The 27,716-nt window shown below is 48.9% G+C and overlaps 1 protein-coding gene across 1 annotated transcript; it reads left to right on the forward strand.

Moving 5' to 3' along the window:
- Positions 1 to 1,575: 1,575 nt before the first annotated feature.
- On the forward strand, positions 1,576 to 26,738 carry LOC103166012. The gene is made up of 8 exons (XM_029055210.2): positions 1,576 to 1,696; positions 3,438 to 3,569; positions 3,898 to 4,102; positions 18,119 to 18,361; positions 19,547 to 19,759; positions 21,788 to 21,955; positions 24,760 to 25,030; positions 26,470 to 26,738. The coding sequence occupies exons 2-8, from the start codon at positions 3,480 to 3,482 to the stop codon at positions 26,657 to 26,659; spliced, it is 1,380 nt and encodes a 459-aa protein (XP_028911043.1). The 5' UTR covers positions 1,576 to 1,696; positions 3,438 to 3,479; the 3' UTR covers positions 26,660 to 26,738.
- Positions 26,739 to 27,716: the final 978 nt, after the last annotated feature.

The raw sequence follows: 27,716 nt of genomic DNA on the forward strand, positions 1-27,716 counted from the left end.
GCTAGCCTTCTCACTGTGCCTCGTTCTCTCCTGTCCTGCCATCGACCTCTGGCCCACATCCTACCACTGACCTGGAATGCCCTCCCTCCTCAAATCGGCCAAACTAGCACACTTCCCCCTTCAAAGCCCTACTGAAAGCTCACCTCTTCCAGGAGGACTTCCCAGACTGAGCCCCCTTTTCCTCTGCTCTTCCTCCCCTCCCCATCACCCCAACTCCCACCCTCTGCTCTACCTCCCTCCCCGCCCCAGAGCACTTGTCTATATAATAACAATAATGATGGTATTTGTTAATAATAATAATAATAATAATGTTGGTATTTGTTAAGCGCTTACTATGTGCAGAGCACTGTTGTAAGTGCTGGGGTAGATACAGGGTAATCAGGTTGTCCCACATAAGGCTCACAGTCTTAATCCCCATTTTACAGATGAGGTAACTGAGGCACAGAGAAGTTAAGTGACTTGCCCACAGTCACACAGCTGGCAAGTGGCAGAGCCGGGTTTCGAATCCATGACCTCTGACTCCCAAGCCCGTGCTCTTTCCACTGAGCCACGCTAGTGCTTACTATGTGCCAAGTACTGTTCTTCACTGTTCGTTGTGGGCAGGGAACATGTCTACCAACTCTGTATGGAGCATGAGCCTGAGAGTCAGAAGGTCATGGGTTCCAATCCGGACTCTGCCACTTGTCTGCTCTGTGGCCTTGGTCAAGTCACTTTACTTCTCCATGCCATAGTTACCCCATCTGCAAAATGGGAATTGTGATTGTGAGCCCCATGTAGGACAGTGTCCACAGTCCAGGTCGGACTGTGTCCAACCTGATTTGCTTATATCCACCCCAGCGCTTAGTACAGTGCTTGGCACATAGTTAAGCGTGTCACAAATACCATTACTATTATAATTAATAATAATAATAATAAGGTTGGTATTTGTTAAGCACTTACTATGTGCAGAGCACTGTTCTAAGCGCTGGGGTAGACACAGGGGAATCAGGTTGTCCCACGTGGGGCTCACAGTCTTCATCCTCATTTTACAGATGAGGTAACTGAGGCACAGAGAAGTTAAGTGACTTGCCCACAGTCACACAGCTGACAGGTGGAAGAGCTGGGATTCGAACTCACGAGCTCTGACTCCAAAGCCCAAGCTCTTTTCACTGAGCCACGCTGCTTATTACTCTCCCAAGCGCTTAGTCCAGTGCTCTGTACATAGTAAGCACTCAATAAATATCTTCGATTGACTGAAAATGATAGCGGTGGAATGAAGCGTTTTGCCCAAGTTCGTAAGGTTATGGGAGGTCAAAGAATTGACACAACACTCGAGAGGAAGAAGAGCAAGGCAAAAAGCTTTTATTTAGGGATCCAGAGGAAGCCAAATAAGCCAAATGGGGGCTAACGCACCCGGCAGCCATCTCTCCTTAAGGAAATGAAGAGCGCCACCATTTGGGCGAGGCAGCCTTTTAGTGTTGCACGTTGCTGCAGTTCCTTATGCCTTGTCGCTCAGTGATTGGTTGGTTTTTGGTGCAGAGGTGGTGCTTCCACCCCCGAGTTTTGGTGATTCAGCAGTCTGGTCAGAAAAACCGTTGGGCGCCATTTTGTGCTCCTGCTAGTGCCCCAGTGCCCCATCAAAAGAACTCGCTTTGGGAACAATAACCTTCTCAGGACACAGGAACCAACTTTTCAGTGTGTGTCTAGAGGCAAAAAGGTAGCAGGGATTTTAGGGAGGACAAGGATGGGGAGAGGATATGTTTTCAATTGATCAATCAATCAATGGTATTTGTTATTTTACTGATAATAGGTCAGAAAACCACTCTTTGGAGTCATTTCAGCCTTGAATGCAAACCCCCAGCGCTTTTGAGAGACCACGTGGTTTTCCCCAGCCACGCCAGGGGCTAGGGGACAAACAGCGCACAAGGCTGCAAACGAAAAGGGAAGCAGTGTGGCCTAATGGAAAGAACTTGTGCCTGGGAGTCAGAAAGACCTGCGTTCTAATCCTGGCCCCGCCACGTGTCTGCCGTGTGACCTGGGGCAAGGCACTTCATTTCTCTGGGCCTCAGTTCCCTCAACTGTAAAATCAGGATTAAGACCATGAGCCTCGGGTGGGACAGGGATTGGGTCCAACCTGATTATTATCTATCTTCCCCAGATCTTAGTACAGCTCTGTACATGCCTGGCATGTAGTAATCGCTTAGCAAATACGTAATAGGGTTTGCAGGGGCATCAGGGAATGATTGGCTTCCTTTTTTCAGCCCCACAGCACTTATATACATATACATATGCTTAACAAATACCAACATTATTATTATTTCTCCCCCAGGCGCTTAGTACAGTGCTCTGCACAAAGTAACCATGCAGTAAATGCCCTAGCATTGCAAACTATAAGCTCTTTTTGGGTAGGGAGCATATTACCCAACTCTGTTGGATTCTATTTTCCCAAGTGCTTGGTTCACTGCTCTGTACATTGGAAGCACCCAATAAGTACCATTGTTTTATTGACTGATTAAAGAGTGATTTGTTCCCTAGACATGAGAACTTCCCTGCCCCTCCCTTTGGAATGTTTCCACTGACTTGGTAGAGTGTCTAGAAGTTGACAGTGACGAAAGTACAACAATCAATCTGAGGCATTTATTGAGGGTTTGGGACATTACAACAAAGAGGTACTTTGCCCACTTAAACTTTTTAAATGGATTAAGAAAGCTCTTTCACAGGGCAGATTTGATCATCACCATCATCATCATCAGTAGCATTTATTGAGAACCTATTATGTGCAGAGCACTGTACTAAGCGCTTGGAAGACTACAATACAAAAGAGTTGGTAGACACATTCCCTGCCCACAACAAGCTCAGCATCTAGAGATGGTGAAAGGTGCCATTCTGCCAATTCAGAAGAAAAGGATCTGATGTTGCAAATTGTATTATGAATCTATCCATCAGTTCTATGTACTGAGTGCTTACTGTCTTTAGAGTACTGTACCAAGCACTTGGAAAAGTACAATATGAGAAAGTTGGTAAACACCTTCCCTGCCCACAATGAGCTTGCAGTTTAGAAGGTGAGACAGACATTAAACAATCAATCAGTCAATCAATTAAAGGTATTTATTGAGTGCTTACTGTGTACAGAGCACTATTCTAAGCACTTGGGAGAGTACAATACAGCAGAGTTGGTAGACTCGTTCCCTGGCCTCAAGGAGTGATTACTGATTGAACACTCGGGGATGACTGATAACCCATGCTCTTGGGTGAACTCTTCCCTCGAGGAGGGAAAGGGGTCCTCCCCGCCTCCCCTCCCCCCCCCCCCGTCTCTCTCCCTCGCTCTGCCTCTGTCTCTTCCTCTCTGTCTCTGTCTCTTTCCCTCGCGCTGCCTCTGTCTCTCCCTCTCTTTCTGTTTATCTCTCGGTCTATCTTTGTCTCTCTCCCTTATTCTCTCCCCTCCGCCCCCAACAAAGAGCCCCGGAGGCCCCCGCGTCTCGATTGGTGGATCGCTGCCCATGCAACCGTCAGCTGCCGAGGCATATCCAATCATCGTCGTCGGAGCCAGAGAGGGACCCGCCCAAGACAAGGCAGTATGTGACAAGGCGGTATGTGCCACGGTGGAAAGGCAGGGAAATGTAGAGATTGCATTGGGCCCCTGGAGCCCCTCCCTTCAGGGTAGGGGGGCAAAAAGACTTAGACCCAGCCCCGTCTTCTTCCCCTGACTGGCCATGCTGGCCCCACTGGTCACCATCCCTCCTCTAGAGCGGTAGCCCCTTGTAGGCAGGGCCAGGGAGGTGAGGCCGCTGTTTTCCGGCATCAGGCCCCGCTGGTCCCCAGCGAGCATATCGACTTTTCCATTTCCCCACCCCCCACAACCCGTAGGTCCCCACTAGGGGAAGCCCACCCTGCCCTCGCCAACCCCCATTTCTCCAGGCCCCCGAGAGCTGCGTTGGACAGGCCGAGGGCCGGCGGGAGAACCAGGTGAACCGTGGCTGCGCGATGGCCACCCATAGCCACCCATCTCCCCACGCCGCACCTCATCCCCAGAGGTCCCCACTGTTGGATCCGCCCCCCTTGGACTTGGAGGAGCAGCCAAAGAATGAGATGGGGCAGGGAATCGTGCAGCCAGCCATTCCAGGTAAGGTGGCTAGCATTAGGGGATTTCGACCCAGTGGGCTCAGGGGAGACGAAGTGGGGTCACGGGGCGGCAGGGGAGGAGGGAGTGTGAGGCAGTTTGAGGCAGTTGAGAATGGTGGGATGGGGCCTAGAGGAGCGACACCATTATCATCATCAGCAGCATCATCGTCAATCAGTCAGCACTATTTATTGAGCACTTACTGTGGGTAGAGCACTCTTCTAAGCGATGGGGGAGAGGACATTATAACAGAGTTGACAGAAACGCACCCTGCCCACAACGAGCTGGCAGTCTAGAGGGGGAGGCAGACTTTAATAAGCCCCCCTTTTCCTCTTCTCCCCCTCCCCTCCCCATCTCCCTGACTCGCTCCCTTTGTTCTATCTCCTCCCCGCCCCCTACCTCCACCCCCAGCGCTTTTATCACTCCTTGATTCTGCCAGCCTCCTGCTCCACCACACTTCGCTCACTTACCAACTTGGTCACACCCTCGATTTCATCATCTCTTACCGCTGCACTTTCTCCACCCTCACCAACTCTGAAATCTCTCTGACCATAATCTTCTCACCTGCCTCCTCTCTCACACTCCTCCCCCCTGTAAATCTATATTACTCCCCCCCCAGAGACCTCCACTCTCTCGACCCCATCCATCTCTCTCAAAGCATCTCACCCAGTCTTGCCTCCCTTTCGCCTCTGTCCACTCTCGATGACCAGATTACTGCTCTCAACTCCACCCTCTCTACTCAACTCGCTCACACCCCTTTCCCTCCGTCGCTCTCCCCTCCACTAACCCACAGCCCTGGATCACTGCCCCATCCTCCTCCTTCACTCTTATGCTCGAGCTGCTGAACGCTGCTAGCGAAAATCCAAGCACCAAGCCAACCTTGTTCACTTGAAATTTATCCTTTCTTGCCTTGAGTCTGCCCTCTCTTCTGCCAGGCAAAACTGCTTTTCTTCCTTCATTGACACCCATGCCCGTCACCCCCGCCAACTCTTCCGGACATTTAACTCTTTCCTCAGACCCCTTGTTCCTCCCCCTCCTCCGTCCCTCACCCTCAACGATCTGGCCACCTACTTCATTAGGAAAATTAACACCATCAGGTCTGAGCTCCCTAAAGTCACCCCTCCCCCTTCATCCCCCCCCGTTCTCAACCCTCTCCTCTGCTTTCCCATCCTTCCTAGCAGTATCTTCAGAGGAGATTTCCTTCCTCCTTGCAAGTGTAGGAGAAGTGGCCAGACTTGGGAGTCAGAGATCATGGGTTCTAATCCCGACCCCGCTGCTTGTCAGCTGTGTGACGTTAGTCAAGTCACTTCACTTCTCTGTGCCTCAGTTACCCCAACTGTAAAATGGGGATGAAGATTGTGAGCCCTACGTGGGACAACTTGATTACCTTCTCTCTACCCCAGCGCTTAGAACAGTGCTTGGCACATAGTAAGTGCTTAACAAATGCCAACATTCTTCTTCTTATTATTGTTATTATTTGCCACCCCCTCCACCTGTGCTTCGGACCCCATTCCCTCTCATCTTATAAAAACTATCACCGCTTCCCTGCTCCCCTCCATAGCTTCCATCTTTAACCACTCACTCTCCAATGGCTTCTTCCCCTCTGCCTTCAAAAATGCCCATATCTCCCTCATCCTAAAAAAAACCCTCTCTTGACACTACTGCCCCTTCCAAAATTGCCCTATTTCCCTCCTACCCTTTCCTTTCCAAACTCCTAGAACGAGTCGTCTACACTCGCTCCCTTGAATTCCTCAACTCCAACTCTCTCCTGGGCACCCTCCAATCTGGCTTCTGTCCCCTCCACTCCATTGAAACTGCCCTCTCAAATGTCACCAGTGACCTCCTTCTTGCTAAGTCCAATGGCTCCTACTCTATCCTGATCCTCCTCGACCCCTCAGCTGCCTTTGACACTGTCGACAAACCCCTTCTCCTCAATACATTATCCAACCTTGGCTTCACGGACTCCATCCTCTCCTGGTTCTCCTATTATCTCTCTGGCCATTCATTCTCGATCTCTGTCGTGGGCTCCTCCTCCCCCTCCCATCCCCTAACTGTAGGGGTTTCTCAAGGGTCACTTCTTGGTCCCCTTCTGTTCTCCATCTACATTCACTCACTTGGTGAACTCATTTGCTCCCAACGCTTCAACTATCATCTCTGCACAGATGACACCCAAATCTACAACTCCTCCCCTGTTCTCTCTCCCTCCCTTCAGGCTCGTATCTCTCCGTGCCTTCAGGACGTCTCAACCTGGATGTCCTCCCACCACCTAAAACTCAACATGTCCAAGACTGAGCTTCTTATCTTCTCTCCCAAACCCTGTCAGGCCCACAACCTTGGTGTCATCCTTGACTCCGCTCTCTCCTTCATCCCACACATCCAATCCGTCACCAAAACCTGCCAGTCTCACCTTCACATCGCCAAGATCCACCCTTTCCTCTCCATCCAAACTGCTACCTTGCTAGTACAATCTCTCATAATATCTTGATTGGATTATTGCACCAGCCTCCTCTCTGATCTCCCATCCTCCAGCCTCTCCCTGCCCCAGCTCCAGTCTATTTTTTATTCCGCTGCCTGGATTATCTTTCTACAGAAACCCTTTGACCATGTCACTCCCCTCCTCAAAAACCTCCAGTGGTTGCCTATCAACCTTCGCATGAAGCAAAAACTCCTCACCCTTGGCTTCAAAGCTCTCCATAACCTTGCCTCCTCCTACTTCATCTCCCTTCTCTCCTTCTACAGCCCAGCCCACACACTCTGCTCCCCTGCCACTAACCTCCTCACTGTGGCTCATTCTCGCCTGTCCCACGTCCTACCACTGACTTGGAATGCCCTCCCTCCTCACATCTGCCAGACTAACTCTCTTCCCCTCTTCAAAGCCCTACTGAGAGCTCACCTCCTCCAGGAGGCCTTCCCAGACTGAGCCCTCCCTTTCCCTCTGCCCCTCCTCCCCTCACCATTCCCCCTACTCCCTCCTTCTGCTCTACCCTCTTCCCCTCCCACAGCCCTTGTGTTCATTTGTATATTTTATTTATTACTCTATTTTGCTAATGTTGTGTATATATCTATGATTCTATTTATCTATTTTGATGGTTGATGCCTGACTACTTGTTTTGTTGTCTCTCTCCCCCTAAAGACTGTGATCCCGTTGTTGGGCAGGGATTGTCTCTATCTGTTGCCGAGTTCTGCATTCCAAGCGCTTAGTACAGTGCTCTGCACATAGTAATCATTCAATGAATACAATTGAATAAATGAATGAATTTATAATTCTATTTATTTATATTAATGATATGTATATATCTATAATTCTGTTTATTTATATTGATGCTATTGATGCCTTGTTCACTTGTTTTGGTGCCTGTCTCCCCTATTCTATACTGTGAGCCCATTGATGCGCAGGGATTGTCTCTGTTGTTGAATTGTACTTTCCAAGTGTTTATACAGTGCTCTGCACACAGTAAGCGCTCAAGAAATACGACTGAATGAATGGATGAATAAAGAAATGCACAGCTCACTTTTCATTCTAAGAGAAACAACGTGTCCTAGTGGAAAGCACCCAGGCCTGGGACTCAGAAGACCTGGGTTCTAATTCTGCCTCCTTCACTTGCCTGTTGTGTGATCCTGGGCAAGTCATTTCTCTCCTTCTTGCCTTAGTTACCTCATCTGAGAATGTGTCCAACCCAATTGCTTGTATCCAACCCAGCGCTTCATGCAATGACTGGCACATAGTAAGCGCTCAACAAATGCCATTATTATTATTTTTATTAATCCCATCTCTGCCACTTGTCTGCTGTGTGACCATAGGCAAGTCACTTCACATCTCTGTGCCTTAGTTCCTTCATCTGCAAAATGGGGATTCAACATCTGTTCTCCCTTCTACTTATATTGTGAAACTTAAGTGGGGCAGGGACTGTGATGGGCCCGCTTGCCTTGTATCAGCCAAAGCACTCAGTACAGAGTACCTCCAGTGATTCTCGCCAGGTCTCCCAGGGTTCAAACCCCAAAACCTGCTGCCTCTCAGAGAAGCCCCTGGCCCGTGCCCACATGAGAACGCTGCTCCTGGCTTTACTCGAAGACTCCTGTGGTCGCTTTCCCGGACGGAATGGGGATGTGGGAGCTAAAACCTTATGCTCTCTCCCCCCCTTCCTCCCCTAGGTAATGGGGTGGGTCTTTTCTGCTTTGCTCAGAACATCCCCCTTCCCACTCTGTTCCTTACCATGCTGGCATTGGTCAGGACTGTAGGCGGGGGGTCCAACCGTGGCCTGAGGCCCTTGAGGGGTATCGGGGAGAAAGAGGCAACCATCCCCCGGGAAGATGGTCTCCTGGCTGTTCTGGAACCCCCAGATTCCTTCTGATTTCCCTTTCCCTCGTCCCTCCCCTTCCATATACACCAGACCACCACTATCCCCACCTTCAAATCCTTATTAAAATCACTCCTTCCCTTCCTTCCTTCCTTCCTTCCTTCCTTCCTTCCTTCCTTCCTTCCTTCCTTCCTTCCTTCCTTCCTTCCTTCCTTCCTTCCTTCCTTCCTTCCTTCCTTCCTTCCTTCCTTCCTTCCTTCCTTCCTTCCTTCCTTCCTTCCTTCCCTCCCTTCCCTCCCTTCCCTCCCTTCCTTCCTTTCCTTTCCTTTCTTTCCTTTCTTTCTTTCCTTCCTATTTACTGAGAGTTTACTGTGTGCAGAGCACTGTACTAAGCTCTTGGGACAGCACAGTTAAACCCTCAACCCAGGGGCAATGATATCTCTGACACTATTTAGAGAAGCAGCATGGCATAGTGGGTAGAGCACAGGCCTTGGAGTCAGAAGGTCATGGGTTCTAATCCCAACTTTGTCATTTGTCTGCTGTGTGACCTCGGGCAAGTCACTTCACTTCTCTGTGCCTCATTAACCTCATCTGTAAAATGTGGATTGAGATTGTGAGCCCCATGTGGGAAAGGGACTGTGCCCAACCAGATGTGCCTGGCACATAGTAAGCGCTTAATAAATACTAGAATTATTATTTAAGGCCTCAACTCAAGGTCATTGAGGATTTCCTACCCCAGGTTGATTAACCTCCGCTGGTATTCTGTTTGAGTACGGAGTGAGACCAGCGTGAGCATCCCCAGGGAAAAGGTATTCTCCTGAGGTAACTGAGGCACAGAGGAAGTGAAGTGACTTGCCCAAGATCACACAGCAGTGACAGGCGTTTCCCCCCAGACTTTGAGCTTGCTTGTAGACTACTCCACGCTTGTTGACCATAATACCGAACTCCTTCCTCATAAGGGCCCTAATCCACCAATCACAGTTCCATTGTCTTCCTGCTTTTAGAAGACATCTCGCCCATACCTCTGCAGGTGTGTCAACATTTGGTCTTCCATTGGACCCTTTCGGTCTGACCTGCAATCACAGGAAGCGATAAGCAGAAGGGCAGTAAATTTAGCCTGTTGTTTACAGGAGGTGCAAACTGCACGCTTCATTCCACCCCATGCCCACAGGAATATCACCTGTGGCAGGAAGTACCACTGGCAGGGAGTGTGGTCCTCTTTCGATCTCAAAGAGCTCCTACATAGAGACAGGCAACAGAAAATTAAGGAGATTACACAAAACAAGGAAAACAACAACAGGAATACACTCAACAACCTCGCTCCCCCAGCCCTTCATCACTCTCGCACTACTAACCCACAGCCCTGGATCACCTCCACTGTCCACCTCTTTTGCTCTTATGCTCAAGCCACTGAACGCTGCTGGTGGAAGTCGAACCAGGCCAACCTTGTTCACTTTAAATTCATCCTTTCTTGCCTTAACTCTAACCTCTCCTCTGCCAGGCAAAACTATTTCTCTTCCCTTATTGACACCCATGCCCATCACCCTCGTCAGCTGTTTCAGACATTTAACTCCCTCCTTAGGCCCCCTGTTCCCCCACCCCCGCCCCCCTCCTTCCTCCACCCCCAACCATCTAGCCATCTACTTCATTAGTTGAAAATGAACACCGTCAGGTCTGAGCTCTGCAAAATCTCCCCTCCCCCTTCTCCATTCCCCCCGCACAACCCCCTCTTCTACTTCCCATACTTCCCAGTGGTCTTTTCAGAGGAGATCTCCCTCTTCTCAAGTGCCACCCCCTCCACTTGTGCTTCTGACCCCATTCCCTCTCACCTTATAAAAACTCTCACCCCTTCCCTCCTCCCCTCCTTAACGTCCATCTTTAAACACTCACTCTATAATGGCTCTTCCCTTCTGACTTCAAATATGCCTATGTCTCCCCCATCCTAAAAAAACCCTCTCTTGACCCCACTGCCCTCTCCAGTTATTGCCCCATCTCCCTCCTACCTTTCCTTTCCAAATTCCTGGAGCAAGTCATCTATACTCCCTGCCTCAAATTCCTCTTCTCCAACTCTCTTCTGGACCCCCTCCAGTCTGACTTCTGTCCTCTCCACTCGACTGAAACCGCCCTCTCAAAGGTCACCAATGACCTCCTTCTTGCCAAAACCAATGGCTCCTACTCTATCCTAATCTTCCTTGACCTCTCAGCTGCCTTCAACACTGTTGACCATCCCCTTCTCCTCAACACGTTATCCAACCTTGGCTTCACTGACTCCCTCCTCTTTTGGTTCTCCTGTTATCTCTCTGACTGTTCATTCTCAGTCTCCTTTGCGAGCTCCTCCCTCTTCTCCCCCCCTCCCCATCGTCTAAATGTAGGGGTTCCTGAAGGGTCAGTTCTTGATGCCTTTCTGTTCTCCATCTATACTCACTTCCTTGGTGAACTCATTTGCCCCCACGGCTTCAACTATCATCTCCATGTGGACGTTATTCAAATCTACATCTCCTCCCCTCTTCTCTCTCCCTCTCTCCAGGCTTGTATCTCCTCCTGCCTTCAGGACATCTCCACCCGAATGTCCTCCCTCCACCTAAAACTCAACATATCCAAGACTGAGATCCGCATTTTCTCTCCCAAACCCTGTCCTCTCCCTGACTTTCCTGTCACTGTGGATGGCACTGCAATCCTTCCCATCTCACAAGCCCACAACCTTGGTGTCATTTTTGACTATGCTCTCTCATTCACCCCACACATCCAATCCGTCACCAAAACCTGCCACTCTCACCTTCACCACATTGCGAAAATCTGTCCTTTCCTCAACCATCCAAACTGTTACCTTGATAGTATGACTGCTCATCATATCCCGTATGGATTACTGCATCAGCATCCTTTATGACCTCCCAACCTTCTGTCTCTCCCCACTTCAGTTTATACTTCATTCTGTTGTGCGGATTATCCTTCTACAGAAATGCTCTGGGCATGTCACCCCCTCCTCAATAATCTCCAGTGGTTGCTTACCAACCTCCGTATCAAGCAAAAACTCCTCACTATTTGCTTCAAAGCTCTCCATCACCTTGCCCCCTCCCACCTCACCTCCCTTCTCTCCTTCTTCATCCCAGCCTGCACACTCCACTCCTCTGGTGCTAACCTTCTCACTGTGCCTCGTTCTCGCCTGTCCTGCCATCGACCCCTGGCTCACGTCCCACCACTAACCTGGAATGCCCTCCCTCCTCACATCTGACAAACTAGCACACTTCCCCCTTCAAAGCCCTACTGAAAGCTCACCTCCTCCAGGAGGCCTTTCCAGACTGAGCCCCCTTTTCCTTCTGCTCCTCCTCCCCTCCCCATCACCCCAACTTCTTCCCTCTGCTCTACTCCCCTCCCTGCCCCAGAGCACTTGTGTATATAATAACAATAATAACAATAATGATGGTATTTGTTAAGCTCTTACTATGTGCCAAGCACTGTTCTTAGCGCTGGGGTAGATACAAGGTCATCAGGCTGTCCCACGTGGGGCTCACTATCTTAATCCCCATTTTACAGATGAGGTATCTGAGATACAGAGAAGTTAGGTGACTTGCCCAAAGTCACACAGCTGATAAGTGGAAGAGTCGGGATTAGAACCCACGACTTCTGACTCCCAAGCCCGTGCTCTTGCCACTAAACCACATATATATGTAGATATTTATTATTCTATTCATTTTATTAATGATGTGTATATATCTATAATTCTATTTATTTATATTGATGCTGTTGATTCCTGTTTACTTGTTTTGATGTCTGTCTCCCCCTTCTAGACTGTGAGCCCACTGTTGGGTAGGGATTGCCTCTATTGCTGAATTGTACCTTCCAAGTGCTTAGTACAGTGCTCTGCACACATTAAGCACTCAATAAAACTATTGAATGAATGATATTAGTTTTAACTGTGATGTGGGTCCCAATTTTCCCAAGCCCCAGTTGCCCAGTTCGAGCCAGTCCTGCCAATCAGACCCCTGTGAGGCTGCCAGGCTCCATAGCCGGTGGGCAGGGATACCTAGTTTACAGCACTTAGTCCTGATAACACCACAGGTGCCTCCTTGGACCTCAAGGAGGAGGTCCAAGGCCATCCTATTCTGCAAGGTCATTAGTCGAAGGGTGCAGACTTCTATATTCAGTAGTTCCAGGCTCTAGCTGGTTAGGTTAATTAATTTCAATACTGTAACCTTGGCATTATCCTTGACTCCACTCTCTCATTCAACCCACATATTCAATCCTTCACTAAATCCTGTCGGTCCCACATTCACAACATTGCTAAAATCTGCCCTTTCCTCTCTATCCAAATTGCTACCACGTTAATACAATCACTCATCCTATCCCACCTGGATTACTGCATCAGCCTCTTTGCTGACCTCCCAGCCTCCTGTCTCTCCTCCTTCCAGTCCAAACTTCACTCTGCTGCTTGGATCATTTTTCTCCAAAAACGTTCAGGACATGTCATCCCACTCTTCAAAAATTTCCAGTGGTTGCCCATCTACCTCTGTATCAAACAAAACCTCCTCACCATTGACTTTAAAGCACTCCACCACCTTGCCCACTCCAAGCTCACCTCACCTCTCTCCTTCTACAACCCAGCCCGCACTCTTTGCTCCTCTGGTGCTAACCTTCTCATTGTGCTTCAGTCTCACTTGTCTCACTGCCAACTGCTAGCCCATGTCTTGCCTCTTGCCTGGAACACCCTCCCTCCTCTAATCTGACAATTACTCTTACCCCCTTCAAAGCCTTATTGAAGGCACACCTCCAAGAAGCCTTCCCAGGCAAATAAATCATCACTTTTCCTCATCTTCTCCTCTTTTCTGCATTGCTCTGACTTGTTCCCTTTGTTCTTCCCCCTCCCAGCTCTTCAGCACTTATTTACATATCTGTTAATTTTATTTATTTTTATTGATATCTGTCTCTTCCCCCTAGACTGTAAGCTTGTTGTGTGCAGGGAATATGACTTTTTATTGTTGTATTGTACTCTCCCAAGTGCTTAGTACAGTGCTCTGCACACAGTAAGTGCTCAATTAGTATGATTGAATGAATGAATGAATGAATGAATGAATATCAGATCCGCCAGTTTATTTACCCATCTCAGTGCAAGTGCTATACCATAAGTGGGAAAAATGGTGCCGAACCATTCATTGTTATCGGTGACCCTTACGTCTCCCGTCTTGATGAGAGAGTGCTTCTTAATTGAGAAGGGTCCAGCTGTAAAATTCTTAGTCATGCTACTTAAGCAGTTAGTCTGGTTAAGGGCATGGCTGAAACTAGAAGTTCCCTGAAAGAAGGTGTTGGTGTTCCACCATCCCAGAACAGGGGTTGTTTGTAGGGTTCCAACTATTAGGAGGACAGCTTAAGAACAGACATGTTGTCGGTCGTGCCAGAGGCTAGGGGCCGTGAAAAGAAAGAACCCATTCGCAATACTAGCCAACTCACAGTCTGTGAGATGGAGAAGGTCCTTCACCAGTGGGCGCTCATCTGGGTAATGGGACAAATCCACCATTCTCCTATCCACGAAGTGGGGGCGAGGGGAGGAGGTGTCCAGGGCTCTGAGGGTCACCCGTCCAGGTTCCTCGAGGCCCTGGCTCTCTCAGGACTGCCTGAAACTATCTGTGATGGGAATGCTGAATGAGTCCATCCTACTCGGAAATCGAAGATGGGGAAGAAAAAGAGCATCTGAAAGATAAATAGTCCAGTAAAGGGTACATATCTGCTCTGGATGGATTTCCATCCCGCCAATCCAAATTGGGTCGGGGTTTTCTCTTGCCATAGGCCATACTGCCATCCCGCGTTGGGGACCCAGTATGCAAGGAAAAAGGCTGGCCTCTGTGGACTAGTCCCAGGGCTTGGAATTGAGATACAGCATTCAAAAAGTAATGGAGTGTCTCCCTTTCCCAGTGGGTTCCCTTCCAAAGAAAGTCATAGAGTTGTCATGCCACAATGAAAAATCCAGGAATGTGGATTCTTCAAAAACCCAAAGCACCCAGAATCGAATGGAGCTGTTTCAAATTTTGGGGGTCGGGGCTCAAAAAAAATGTTAGTATTTGTTAAGCGCTTACTATGTGCAGAGCACTGTTCTAAGTGCTGGGGTAGACAGGGGAATCAGGTTGTCCCACATGGGGCTCACAATCTTAATCCCCATTTTACAGATGAGGTAACTGAGGCACAGAGAAGTTAAGTGACTTGCCCACAGTCACACAGCTGAGAAGTGGCAGAGCCGGTATTCGAACCCATGACCTCTAACTCCAAAGCCCGGGCCTCTTTCCACTGAGCCATGCTGCTTCTCTATGCTGCTCAGACAGTAGGCAGTAGAATCTCTGACAAGGTAGTTGAATCGCCACTCCTACAGGCACTCCTATTGAGAGAGAGAGAGAGAGAGAGAGAGAGAGAGAGAGGAAGCAGTTGTAAATTCTCCCCTCACAGTAACCTCCATTACTTAACCAGTTGAGAACTAACTTTCCCAACAATGAGATCCATACTTCAGAATAAGGGATGCTAATCATTTGCTTGAGTGAGGCACCTTCCCTCAATCAAATTTTCCCTTTTGATCTTTTAAAGTGATAGCTCCAGCCATGCTCTCAAACTGTGGAGCTACCCAGTTTCCCTTTGGAATTTCTCTCGCAATACACAATACACACTGCTATCATACCACCAGTCAGTTCATTCAAATACCACTCATTCCACACAGACACAAGGGTGCACCCAATCCCAACATATTCATACAGTCCACTCTGCTCCTTAAAAAAGAGCATACTCAAATTGTTAATCATTTTACATTAAGTTCTACAACGCAGAGGGTGGTGAGAATTCTCTGGACACCATTAAGTCTTGTAACCCAGAGGTTGGTGTCCAGGTACAGGCCTACAATCTAGAGTTGATGAGTTTTCTCTTAGATGATCTAATTTGTCTAGGGGTTTCCCCACAGGTGGTCCAGAGGAGCGCCCCTGTTTCTTGGGGGCTGGGGGTAGTAGTCATTCCTTGCTGTCAACATTGCCTTCCCCTTGGGAAGCGCCTGACAGTATCCCACCTGAATACTCCAGCCTTTTCCCGACCGCATCAAATACAAAGACAAATCAAGAGGTTGGTCTTGTCCCCTTCATTCCTAGAGTGTTATCTGAAGTCATCTCAAGGAAGGGGCTACAGCGGGTCATTACTCGAACAATCTGCCTGAGAGTGGTCTCGGTAGATACTTCCCCTAGGGGATCCCAAGTTCCTTCTCCCGTCATGAGCTTATTATGAAAAGCCCAACAGCTCGATGGTTCTTATTAAGTCATCCAAGGTAGACCAGACCCTACATGGGGCTCTCCGGTCTTCCAGATAAACCTCTGTCATGGCTCTGATGGCGGACTCCCATAGGATTCCCGTGGTTCCCATAGATAAAGCGAACAAAAGGAGGCTGATGGCAGTCCTTCCCTTTCCAAGCTTAATCTTGACCACCTTTTGCCACACTTATATTTCTGCATCTAAACCTTTCTTATCTCCCCATACTCCTTTTTGCCATTCGCTATCCCAGTGAATGACAGTCCATCCATTTTTCCTCCTGAGCTCTCTGCACTCGCCAATGAGAGGTCTCCCTCCATTTCTTTCAATTACCCCAAGTCACTTAGTAAGAGCAGTTAATACAGTGACAAATGAGAGTAGGACAGAATTGGAGTCCGAAGTGCAAGAGGAATGCATCATCCAAATCCTTTTGCGACTGGATTTAGAGGGTCTTAGGTGTGGCCAGGCAACTTATCCTCCAAAGAGAGAGAAAGAGAGACATGAGTCTATTTGGTCTCAAAATCTGAGACACAGAATCCCACTTCTGACACCATTTAAGTAACGTCCCAATAAAGCCAATTAAGGACGCCAGTGTGTGTGGGGGGGGAGTTCGTGACGACTCAGCTTTATCGACAGAATAAACCATGATATTCAGCATCACAGTAAGAAAACACTTATTAGCATACAGAACACATTAGTAGTAAAGGATCCTGCTTCTGATAAGCCCTCAACCCAGGAGTGATGAGATCTCCGACACTGTTTAAGTCTCGTTATATCCCGGCTAGACTACTGTGTCAGCCTTCTCTCTGACCTCCCTTCCTCCTCTCTCGCCCCACTCCGGTCTATTCTTCACTCCGCTGCCCGGCTCATCTTCCCGCAGAAACGATCTGGGCATGTCACTCCCCTTCTTAAACAACTCCAGTGGTTGCCTATCGACCTCCGCTCCAAACAAAAACTCCTCACTCTAGGCTTCAAGGCTCTCCATCACCTTGCCCCTTCCTACCTCTCCTCCCTTCTCTCTTTCTACCGCCCACCCCGCACGCTCCGCTCCTCTGCCGCCCACCTCCTCACCGTCCCTCGGTCTCGCCTATCCCGCCGTCGACCCCTGGGTCACGTCCTCCCACGGTCCTGGAATGCCCTCCCTCCTCACCTCCGCCAAACTGACTCTCTTTCCCTCTTCAAAACCCTACTTAAAACTCACCTCCTCCAAGAGGCGTTCCCAGACTGAGCTCCTCTTCCCCCTCTACTCCCTCTGCCATCCCCCCTTTACCTCTCCGCAGCTAAAGCCTCATTTTCCCCTTTTCCCTCTGCTCCTCCACCTCTCCCTTCCCATCCCCACAGCACTGTACTCGTCCGCTCAACTGTATATATTTTTGTTACCCTATTTATTTTGTTAATGAATTGTACATCGCCTCGATTCTATTTAGTTGCCATTGTTTTTACGAGATGTTCTTCCCCTTGACGCTGTTTATTGCCATTGTTCTTGTCTGTCCGTCTCCCCCGATTAGACTGTAAGCCCGTCAAACGGCAGGGACTGTCTCTATCTGTTGCCGACTTGTTCATCCCAAGCGCTTAGTACAGTGCTCTGCACATAGTAAGCGCTCAATAAATACTATTGAATGAATGAACCCAGTGTCATTGAGAATTTCCTACCATGGAATGATTAACGTCCGTCCATATTCCATCCGAGTACTGGCCGAGACCAGCCCGAGCTTCCCCGGAGAAAAGGTTACCTCCTGCCTGGGCTATTTTTGTCATCCCTTCGGATAACACAAGCAGCAGTGACAGGCGTTTCCCCACAGCCTCTTTATGGTGCTTGTTGACCATTACATCGAGTTCTTCATCATAATGGAGCTAGTCTACTAATTACAGTTCCATTGTCCTCTTTTCTTAGAAGACATGTTGCCCGTACCCCTGCAGGTATGTCACCATTTGGTCTTTGCTTGGAGCCTATCTGTCTGGAGCCTATCTGTCTGTCTTGGAACTTATTTGTCTGGCTCTACCATGTCTACCTGTCTACCAACTCTGTTGCATTATACTCTTCCAAGTGTTTAGTACAGTGCTCTGCACACAGTAAGTTTTCACTAAATACCATTTATTGATGGATTAATGTCCATCTCCCCCTCTAGACTGTAAGCTCATTCTGGTCAGGGAGCGTGTTTAGCAACTGTTACATTGAACCTCTCCCAAGTGCTTAATACACTGCTCTACACATCATTAGGCACTCAATAAATACCGTTGATTGATTGACGAATACTTCTAGACTATAAGCTTGTGGTAAGAACGGGTCTCCCAATTTGATTGTATTGGACTCTCCCAATGGTTTGGTAGAGTTCTGCGCCCACAGTAATCTCTCAATAAATACCGTAGATTGATTGCTTGATTTCCAAGATCTCCTGGACTCCTCGGAGCCAGAGAACAGCCCCACCATCCACCGTTCTTTCTGCTTCAGATGCAGAACTCCCCGCCTTACCGGGCTCAGTCTCTTGGTGCAAATCAGAGCCGACAGACAGGAAGAGTCAGCCCCGTGGGCCCAGTCCGCAAAGAGAGCAGAAACGGAGGCGACTGAGCAGAGACATGGAGGAGGAAGCCTTTCCCCAAGATGCAGACCCGCACCAGGAATCCCAGGACCTGCTGGATTTTGTCAACCGGTTTGCTCAGTCCCTGGCCGAGGAAGAGCGTCAGACAGGTCAAGGTAAGAGCCATCGTTGTCCCGAGGGGCCTCCCTGGTTGGTCCCCATCCAACCCTGTGTTCTCTGTCACCAAGCAGCAAGGATGGAGGGAGGAGAATTTAATCCCCATTTTACAGGTGAGGGAATTGAGGCACAGGGAGAAGTAACTGGCTCAAGGTCACACAGCAAAAGTGGTGGAGCTGAGATTAGAACTCAGATCCTCTGACTCCCAGCCTCTTTTCCAATAGGCTACAGTGCTTCCCTGGCCTGGAACTTCCTTTCCGTTCTGATCCGGCAGTCCACCATTCTCCCCACCTTCAAAAATCACTAATATCACACCTCCTCCAAGATGCTTTCCCAGAATAATCCCTCATTTCCCATACCCACCCACCCCTCTGTACCACCTACCCACTTGCCTGTGAAACCCCTTGAGCACTCTGATACTCGTCCTATCCCCCCGAGACTTTTTTCATATCTTTATTCTCTACTATTTCCCCTGTCGGTAAATTATTGTAACATCGGTCTTTCCCTCTAGACTGTAAGCCCCTCGTGGGCAGGGAACATGACTGCCAACTCTGTTGAATTGTACGCTCCCAAACACTTATTACTGTACTCTGCACACAGGAAGCACTCAATAAATATCATTAATTGATTGATTGATGGGTTGGGAAAGTCTTTGAGGTCCCCAGGCCCGTTCCGGAGAAAGGGCTTGTAGGTGTTTCTGAAATACCCCCATCCCTGTCTCCCCTAAACCCCTGCCATCCCTTGGAGTTCAGTCAGTGAGTCGATGGTGTTTATTGAGCGCTTAGTATTGTACTAAGCACTTGGGAGAGTACAACATAGCAATAATAATTGTTATAAAAATATAGCAATGTCGCACGCCCAATCCCTGCCCACAATGAGCTTAAAGTCCAGAGGTCTTGGAGGTCTTCTTGATCATGCCCTCTGGCCACTCCCTGATGCCCATTATCCCCATCTGATTTTGGCTTTGCCCCTTCCATGCTGTCCTAGGAGCTGGCCAACTTGACACAGACTTGCTCTTGCCCTGATTGCACCTCAGTTTGGGGCAGGGAACATGGCTGCCAACTCCAAGCACTTAGTACAGTGCTCTGCATACAATAAGCGCTCAATGAATGCCATTGATTGATCTATCGATTGGTTGGGAAGACCAAGGCAAATGACTGATTCCCATTTCCTCCACTCCGCAGCCTCCCCCTGGTCCCCCGTCTATGCTCCCATGGCCCCAGCTGTGGGAGATAGGGAGGGTCTGGCGTGTTTGGGGGCAGCCCATGAGGAACTGGAGCAAGTCACCTGCGAGCTGCAGGGGAAAGACGCATCCCACTCGGCCCTCCCGAACGATGTGCAGGATTACCACAGCGGAGACTCCGACCTGCCCAAACCGGCGGCCCAAACCCCACCAGGTGAGCACAATGAGGAAGTGTCAGCCACCATCACCACTGCCACCGTCAGGGTTGGGCGGGGGTCCGGGCAGTGAGGGGACAGAGGCATCCAGGACCCCGTGGGGTCTAGGAGCCATTGGGAGCTTTGGGGAGTCATCGCCCGGATCCCGGGCTGATCTCGGCTGGGCCTGCTGAGCCTTACCCCCTCCATGAACCTACGGCTAAGGATGGTTCTTTCTTTTTAGGGTATTTGTTGAGCCTTTACTATGTGCCAAACCCTGTTCCAAACACTGGGGTACATACAAGTTTATCAGGTCGGACAAAGTCCCTCTCCCACATTGGGCTCACAGTCTAAATTGGAGGGAAGATTCAATCTCCATTTTTCAGATGGGGTAACTGAGGCACAGAGAAGTGAAGTCACGTACCCCAGGTCACAGAGGAAGCAACCGGCAGAGCTGGGATTAGAACCCAGGTCCTCTGACTCCCAGGCCTGGACTGTTCCCACTGCTTGTCAGAGGCAGTGTGATTCCAACAAGGCTTTGAAGGTGGAGAGAGCAGTGTTCTGGCGTATATGGAAGGAGAAGGAGTTTCAGACTGAGAGGAGGCTGTGGGAAAAGTGTCTGCAGTGAAATAGATGAGATTGGGGTACAGCGAGTAAGCTAGTGCTAGGGCAGTGGAGTGTGTAGGCTGAGCTGTAGTAGGGAATCAGGATGTAAGGTAAGAGAAGGTGAGCTGTGTGAGTGCTTTGAAGCTGATGCTGAGGAGTTTCTATTAGATGTGGAGATGGATGGAAAACCACCGAAGGTCCTTGAGGAGTGGGGAAATGTGGACTGAACGTTTTTGTAGAGAAGTGATCCAGGCAGCGAGGGTAGTTTCAATCAATCAATCATTCAATCATATTTATTGAGCACTTACTATAATAATGTTGGTATTTATTAAGCGCTTACTATGTGCAGAGCACTGTTCTAAGCACTGGGGTAGATACAGGGTAATCAGGTTTCCCTCGTGAGGCTCACAGTCTTCATGTGCAAGGCACAGTACTAAGCGCTCAGGGGAGTACAACACAACAAAATTAGCAGACATGTTCCCTGCCCAGTCAGGCAGTCAGTCAGTCAATCGTATTTATTGACTTTACTGTGTGCGGAGCACTGTACTAAGCATTTGGGAGAGTACAATATAACACTATAACAGACATCCCCTGTCCTCAATGAGCTTACAATCTAGAGGGGGAGACAGGCATTAATATGAATAAATAAGTAATTTATAATGTATAATTTAAAGATATGTACACAAGTGCTGTGGAATGAACTGGAGTCAGGAGAGACAGGAGGCGGGTGAGGTTGGCAAGGAGGCTGATGCAGTAGTCAAGGCAGCAATAAAGTTCTGACCAGTAGACCTGGCCCCGGGGCAGTACTCCATCCTTCAGAGCTTGGAGCCCACTGGAGAAGGAAGTCCCACATTCGACAGCCACACAGCCGATCTTGACCCCTAGAGTTTAGATGGGCCGATTTGGAGGGCTGACCCAGGAGGGCAGAAAATCAGAACCATCAATACTAGCTACCACTGTGGACACCTGGTCAGCTGCAGCCTCCCCCTCTGCCCAGGCCTAATTTCCCTTCACCCCACCCTTATTCCACCTTACTTAGAGAAGCAGCGTGGCTCAGTGGAAAGAGCACGATCTTGGGAGTCAGAGGTCACGGGTTCAAATCCTGGCTCTGCCACTTGTCAGCTGTGTGACTGTGGGCAAGTCACTTAACTTCTCTGTGCCTCAGTTACCTCATCTGTAAAATGGGGATTAAGACTGTGAGCCTCACGTGGGACAACCTGATTACCCTGTATATCGCAGTGCTTAAAACAGTGCTCTGCACATAGTAAGCGCTTAATAAATACCAATATTATTATTATTATTACTCCCCAGGATCTGGGTCCGGGGAACCCCTCTGATATCCACTGTCCTGAGATTGGGTCAGGTTGGGAACTGCTAGCCATTCGGTCCCTTCTGCAGCCTCCCCCGTACCCCCGTCCATGCTTGTGTAACCCTGGCCCTAGCTACAGGAGAGGGTCCGGCATGGTCGGGAGCAGCCCACGAGGAGCTGGAGCAAGCCATCCGCAAGCTGCAGGAGATAAACACACCTTACTGGGCCTCTCCGGACGACGTTCTGGATTACCACAGCGAAGACCCCAACACAACCAGCCTGGCAGCCCGAGCCCCACCAGGTGAGCCCAGCGAGGGGGCATCAGCCATCACCAGTGCTGCCACTGTTAGGCTTGGAGGGAGTCCAAGCAATGAGGGGACAAAGGCACCTGGAACCCTGTAGGGTTTAGGAGCCACCAGGAACTTTGGGGAGTGGTCGCCCGGACCCTGGGCTGACAATGGCTGGGCTCGCTGAGCTTCATCCTCTCCATGACCCCATCATTCTTGGCAGGGTAGGGGGGAGTCTTAATTTCCCTTCACGTCATCCTCAGGGCACTTAGTGTGCTGAGTTCAATCAATTCCTCTACCTCCTCTGTCTCATTGGTCATTTGCCTATGACCTTAGAGCTGTTCCCTGTAAGCATTTGATATTCACCCCACCCTCAGACCCACAGCATTTATAATGATGGTGGAGTTTGTTAAATGGCTACTATGTGACAAGCACTGTTCTAAGCCCTGCGGTAGATACAAGCTAATCAGGTTGGACAGAGTCCCTGTCCCACATGGTGCTCACAATCTTAAACCCCATTTTACAGGTAAGGGAATTTAGGCCCAAAGAAGTGAAGTGGCTGGTCCAAGGTCACATAGCAGACATGTGGCAGAGTCGGGATAAGAACGCGGGTCCTTCTGATTCCCACGCCCGTGCTCTGTCCACTAGGCCATGCTGCTTTTCATTTGTACACTTATGTACAAATCTGTAATTTATTTTAATGTCTGTCTCCCCTTCTAAACTGTAAACCGGTTGTGGGCAGGGAATGTGTCTAACGACTCTGTTGTATTGCACTTTCCTAAGTGCTTAGGATGGTGCTCAGTGAATACCATTGATTCTGATTGATTGATCATTATTATTATTATGGTATTTGTTAAGAGCTTACTACGCATTAAGCACTGTTCTAAGCGCTGGGTAGATTCAATTAATCAGGTCAAACACAGTCCCTGTCCCACATGGGGCTCACAGTCTAACGAGGAGGGAGAACAAGGATTGAATCTCCATTGTACAGTTGAAGTAACTGAGGACCAGAGGAGTGAAGTGAACTGCCCAGGATCACACAGCAAGCAATTGGCAGAGCTGGGAATGGAACCCAGGCCCTCTGACTCCCAGGCCTCTACTCTTTTTTCTCAGCCACACTGCTTTTCAGATTGATTGAAGACTGGTTCTCTAGACTATAAGCTCATTACGGACAGGGAATGTGTCTGCTGATTTTGTTGTACCATGCTCCCCCAAGCGCTTAGTACAGTGTTCTGCATGCAGTAAACGCTCACTAAATAGTTGTATTTATTGAGCACTTACTGTGGCGAGAGCACTGTTCTAAGATCTTGGGAGAGTATCATATAACAATGTAACAGACACATTCCTTGCCCACATGATGATGATGGTGATGATTCACTCACTCACTCATTCATTCATTCATATTTATTGAGTGTTTACTGTGTGCAGAGCACTGTTCTAAGCACTTGGGTGAGTACAAAGTAACAATAAACTGATACATTCCCTGCCTGCTACGAGTTTACAATCTAGAGGGGGAGACAGACATTAATATAAACAAATAAATGACAGATATGGATATAAGTGCTGTGGGGCTGGGAGAGGGCAAGAACAGACTGCTACTAAACCGCTACCACGTTAGTACAATCACTCATCATATCCCGACTGGATTACTACATCAGCCTCCTTTCTGATCTCAACCTCCTGTCTCTCCCCACTGCAGTCTATACTTCAGTTTGCTGCCCGGATTATCTCTCTACAGAAATGTTCTGGGCATGTCACCCCCCACCTCAAAAATCTCCAGTGGTTGCCTATCAACCTCCGCATCCAGCAAAAACTCCTCACTATTGGCTTCAAAGCTCTCCATCACCTCACCCTTCTCTCTTTCTACAGCCCAGCCCAGACACTCCACTCCTCGAGTGCTCACCTCCTCACTGTGCCTCCTTCTCGCCTGTCCTGCCGTTGACCACTGGCCCACGTCCTACCTCTGGCCTGGAATGCCCTCCCTCCTCAAATCCACCATACTAGCACACTTCCCCTCTTCAAAGCCCCACTACTACTACTGATAATAATGATGGCATTTGTTAAGCGCTTACTATGTGCTAAACTGTTCTAAGCACTGGCGGGGAGGGATTAAAGGTAATCAGGTTGTCCCACCTGGGGGCCACAGTCTTCATCCCCATTTTCCAGATGAGGTAACTGAGGCAAAGAGAAGTGAAGTGATTCGCCCAAAGTCACACAGCTGACAAGTGGCAGAGTCAGGACTAGAACCTGTGTCCTCTGACTCCCAAGCCTGTGCTCTTTCCACTAAGCCATGCTGCTCCTCTAAAAGCTCACCTCCTCCAGGAGCCCTTCCCAGTCTAAGCTCCCCTTTTCCTCTGCTCTCCCTCCCCATCCCATCGCCTCCACTCGCTCCCTTTGCTCTACCCCCTTCCCTGCCCCACAGCATTTGTGTATATATATACATATTTATAATTATAATTTTATTTATTTCATTAGTGATGCATATATATATATTTATAAAATTCTATTTATTTAAAATGATGCTACTAATGCCTTTTAATTGTTTTGATGTCTGTCTCTCCCCCACTCACCCCAGACTGTGAGCCCATAGTGGGCAGAGATTGTAGGCAGTGTAAGAACAAAGGGAGCAAGTCAGGGCAAAGCAGAAGGGAGTGGGAGAAGAGGAAAGGAGGGCTTAGTCAGGGAAGGTGTCTTGGAGGAGATATGTCTTCACTAAGGCTTTGAGGGAGGGGAGAGTCTGTCGCATGTGATCTGAGAGTCGGTTGGGATGGCTGGATGTCCACGATGAGTTGTGAGCTTCGCTTTGTCCCCTTTTCAGCTCCGCACTCTTCCAGCCAGTTCATGACTCCTGGCCCTCTGGCTCCCGGGGACTCCCCTCCGGGCTTGGGCCCCTCCGCTGGCGAAGAGGGCCCGGGAACCAGCCACGCCTTCCCGGTCCCCGGAATCCCGAAGGAGCAGGGTCATCCTGACAGAGCCAGCCAACAGCCCCTCCCAGAGCCACGCATGGGAACCGTTAGGAGCCGCCCCGGCCCTGACGCTGCAGGAAGCCAGAGCCCAGTCTTCCCAGCTGGGGCTGGTCAGGGGTCCAGGTATGACGCTTCCTCTCTCCCTTTGGTCCCCGCCATCTGTGCCCATTCCCCTTCCCTTGCAGCCCAGCCCCGTGTGATTTCCCTGGGCCATGGTCTCCCCTTTCCTCTCTCCCCCAGCCTACTTGCAGATACGCCCCCTGAAGTTGGATGCTTCCGCTTCCCTTGGTGTCTTGGTTCTTTTTCTTCCTACCCAATTCTTCTGCCTGATTGAGCGCTTACTGAGGGCAGAAGCAGTGTGGCTCAGTGGAAAGAGCACGGGCTTGGGGGTCAGAGGTCACATGTTCTAATCCCTGGCTCTGCCACTTGTCAGCTGTGTGACTTTGGGCAAGTCACGTAATTTCTCTGTGCCTCAGTTACCTTATCTTTAAAATGGGGATTAAGACTGTGAGCCCCACATGGGACAACCTGATTACCTTGTATCTGCACCAGTGCTTAGAACAGTGATTGTCACATAGTAAGTGCTTAAGAAATACCATCATCATCATCATCATCATCATCACTGTACCAAAGCATAATACAACAGAGTTGGCAGTCATGCTTTCTGCCCACAAGAAGTTTACAGTCTACGGGGGAGACAGACAATAGAAATAAATACACGACAGATATGGAAATAATAATAACGATAATAATTATTATTATTATGGTATTTTAAATCACTTACTATGTGCCAAGCACTGTTCTCAGTGCTGAGATAGATACTGGGTAATCGAGTTGTCCCACGAGGGATCTCACAGTCTTAATCCCATTTGACAGATGAGGTAACTGAGACACAGGGAAGTTAAGCGGTTTGCCCAAGGTCACACAGCGGACAAATTGCAGAGGCAGGATTAGAACCCACATCGTCTGACTCCCAAACCCATGCTCTTTAGACTAAGCCACACTGCTTCTCAGTGCTTGGGGGCGCTGAGGGAGGGCTGAATAAAGGATGCAAATCCAAGTGCAAGGGTGACGCTGATGGCAGAGGGAGATGAGGAAATGAGGGGTTAGGAAAACCTCTTGGGGCCTTACAGTCCAGAGAGGGATACGGACACTAATATAAATAAATGATTCATAATATATCATGTAAAGGTACAGACATAACAATGTACACTAAATAATAATAATAATGGTACTTGTTAAACACTCACTATGTGCCAAGCACTGTTCTAAACACTGGGTAGATACAAATTAATCAGGTAGGACACAGTCCCTGCCCCACATTGGGCTCATAGTCTTGATCCCCATTTTACAGATGAGATATTTGAGATGCAGAGAAGTTAAGTGACTTACCCAAGGTCACACAGCAGACATGTGGCTAAGGTAGGATTAAAACCCAGGTCCTTCTGACTCCCAGGCCCACGCTCTACCCATTAAATCACGCTGCTTCTCAAGGATAAATGCTTTCAACTGCATGACCAGCAAGCCAACGCCGTGTAAGTCATCTTCCCCTTTCTGTGCAGGGTGGATACCGTACCCTTGGCAGTCCTGGATTTACCAGCCAGGCAGAGGATGGAAGCGAGAACACAAAATACCATCACCATCATCATCATTCATCGGCTCTCACGAGGACGGCCCGCTCCACCAGCTCCTCCCTCCTCCATCCACCCGATCAGGACCCCACCCCACGGCCCCTCGAGAACCTGTCCTTAAACCAGAGCAGACTGCTCTACCAAAGCCTGGACATTTCTGGCCAATCCCAATAAAGCCTTCCTGAGTTTGTTTCGAGCAATTCCCATTTCTTGTTTCCCATTTCCTCCAGTATCTCTTCTCTTCTGGAGGCTGTGGGATACATGCATGTGAGCAAATGGCTACAAGGATGAAGAGTTGTTGATTGTTTCAGTTTCAGACTTAATAATGCCAATCAATTGTATTTTTCAATCAGTTGTATTTATTGAGCACCTACTATGTGCAGAGCACTGTACTAAGCGCTTGGCAGAGTACAATACAACAGAATTAGCATATATGTTCCCTGCCTATAATGAGTTTACTGCCTAGAGTTATAGTCTAGAGGGCAAGGGTGGTGGTTGAGTTATCACAAGATGAGGAGGTGGAAATTGTGTGAACTTGGGCAAGTCACTTCACTTCTCCGTGCCTCAGTTTCCTCAATTGTCAAATGGGGATTCAGTACCTGATCTCTCACCTACTTAGACTATGAGTCCCATGTGGGACAGGGACTGTGTTGGGACAGGGACTATGTTCAACCTGGATGATTTGTAGAACAGTGTTTAGTGTTTGATACCTAATAAGCATTTAACAAATAGCAGAAGTAGTTGCGTAAGCTTATACTAAGGTTCTGACTCAGAAAAAGAGGGAATAGAGAAGAGAATGGGAAAAGGAAGAGACAGAAGGTAACTGTAGAAAAATATCAGGATTTGTCCTCAAAGGAAAGTACCAAGGAACTGAAAGCCGAGGGGCAAGAAGCAGGTGTGATTCAATTAACTGATGGAATTTATTGAGTGCTTATTGTGTGCAGAGCACTGTACTAAGCAGTTGGGAGAGTACAGTACAACAGAGTCGGTAGATACAATCCCTGCTGGTGAACAGCTTACAGTCGACAGGGGGAAGAATCAAGACTGTGGGAAGGTCAGATCAGAATAAAGGTGGGGTGCAGTGGTACCAAAGTGGAAAACAGTTGGATAGTTCAAGGGGGAAATGGGGACTGAACATGACCTGGGGTAGGTGCCTGGAAGTAAAGTGACAATTGCCC

The sequence above is a fragment of the Ornithorhynchus anatinus genome, chromosome X5, assembly GCF_004115215.2.
Source record: "Ornithorhynchus anatinus isolate Pmale09 chromosome X5, mOrnAna1.pri.v4, whole genome shotgun sequence".
Classification (NCBI taxonomy): domain Eukaryota; kingdom Metazoa; phylum Chordata; class Mammalia; order Monotremata; family Ornithorhynchidae; genus Ornithorhynchus; species Ornithorhynchus anatinus.

What these genes read in the sequence shown, in the direction of transcription:
- LOC103166012 (XM_029055210.2), top strand. Translation starts at nt 3,480, where the DNA reads ATGCAACCGTCAGCTGCCGAGGCATATCCAATCATCGTCGTCGGAGCC. An exon ending in AGGCAGTATGTGACAAGGCG is followed by an intron (nt 3,570 to 3,897) that starts GTATGTGCCACG and finishes CCATTTCTCCAG; the next exon opens with GCCCCCGAGAGCTGCGTTGG. An exon ending in GGCGGCCCAAACCCCACCAG is followed by an intron (nt 19,760 to 21,787) that starts GTGAGCACAATG and finishes CCCTGGCCCTAG; the next exon opens with CTACAGGAGAGGGTCCGGCA.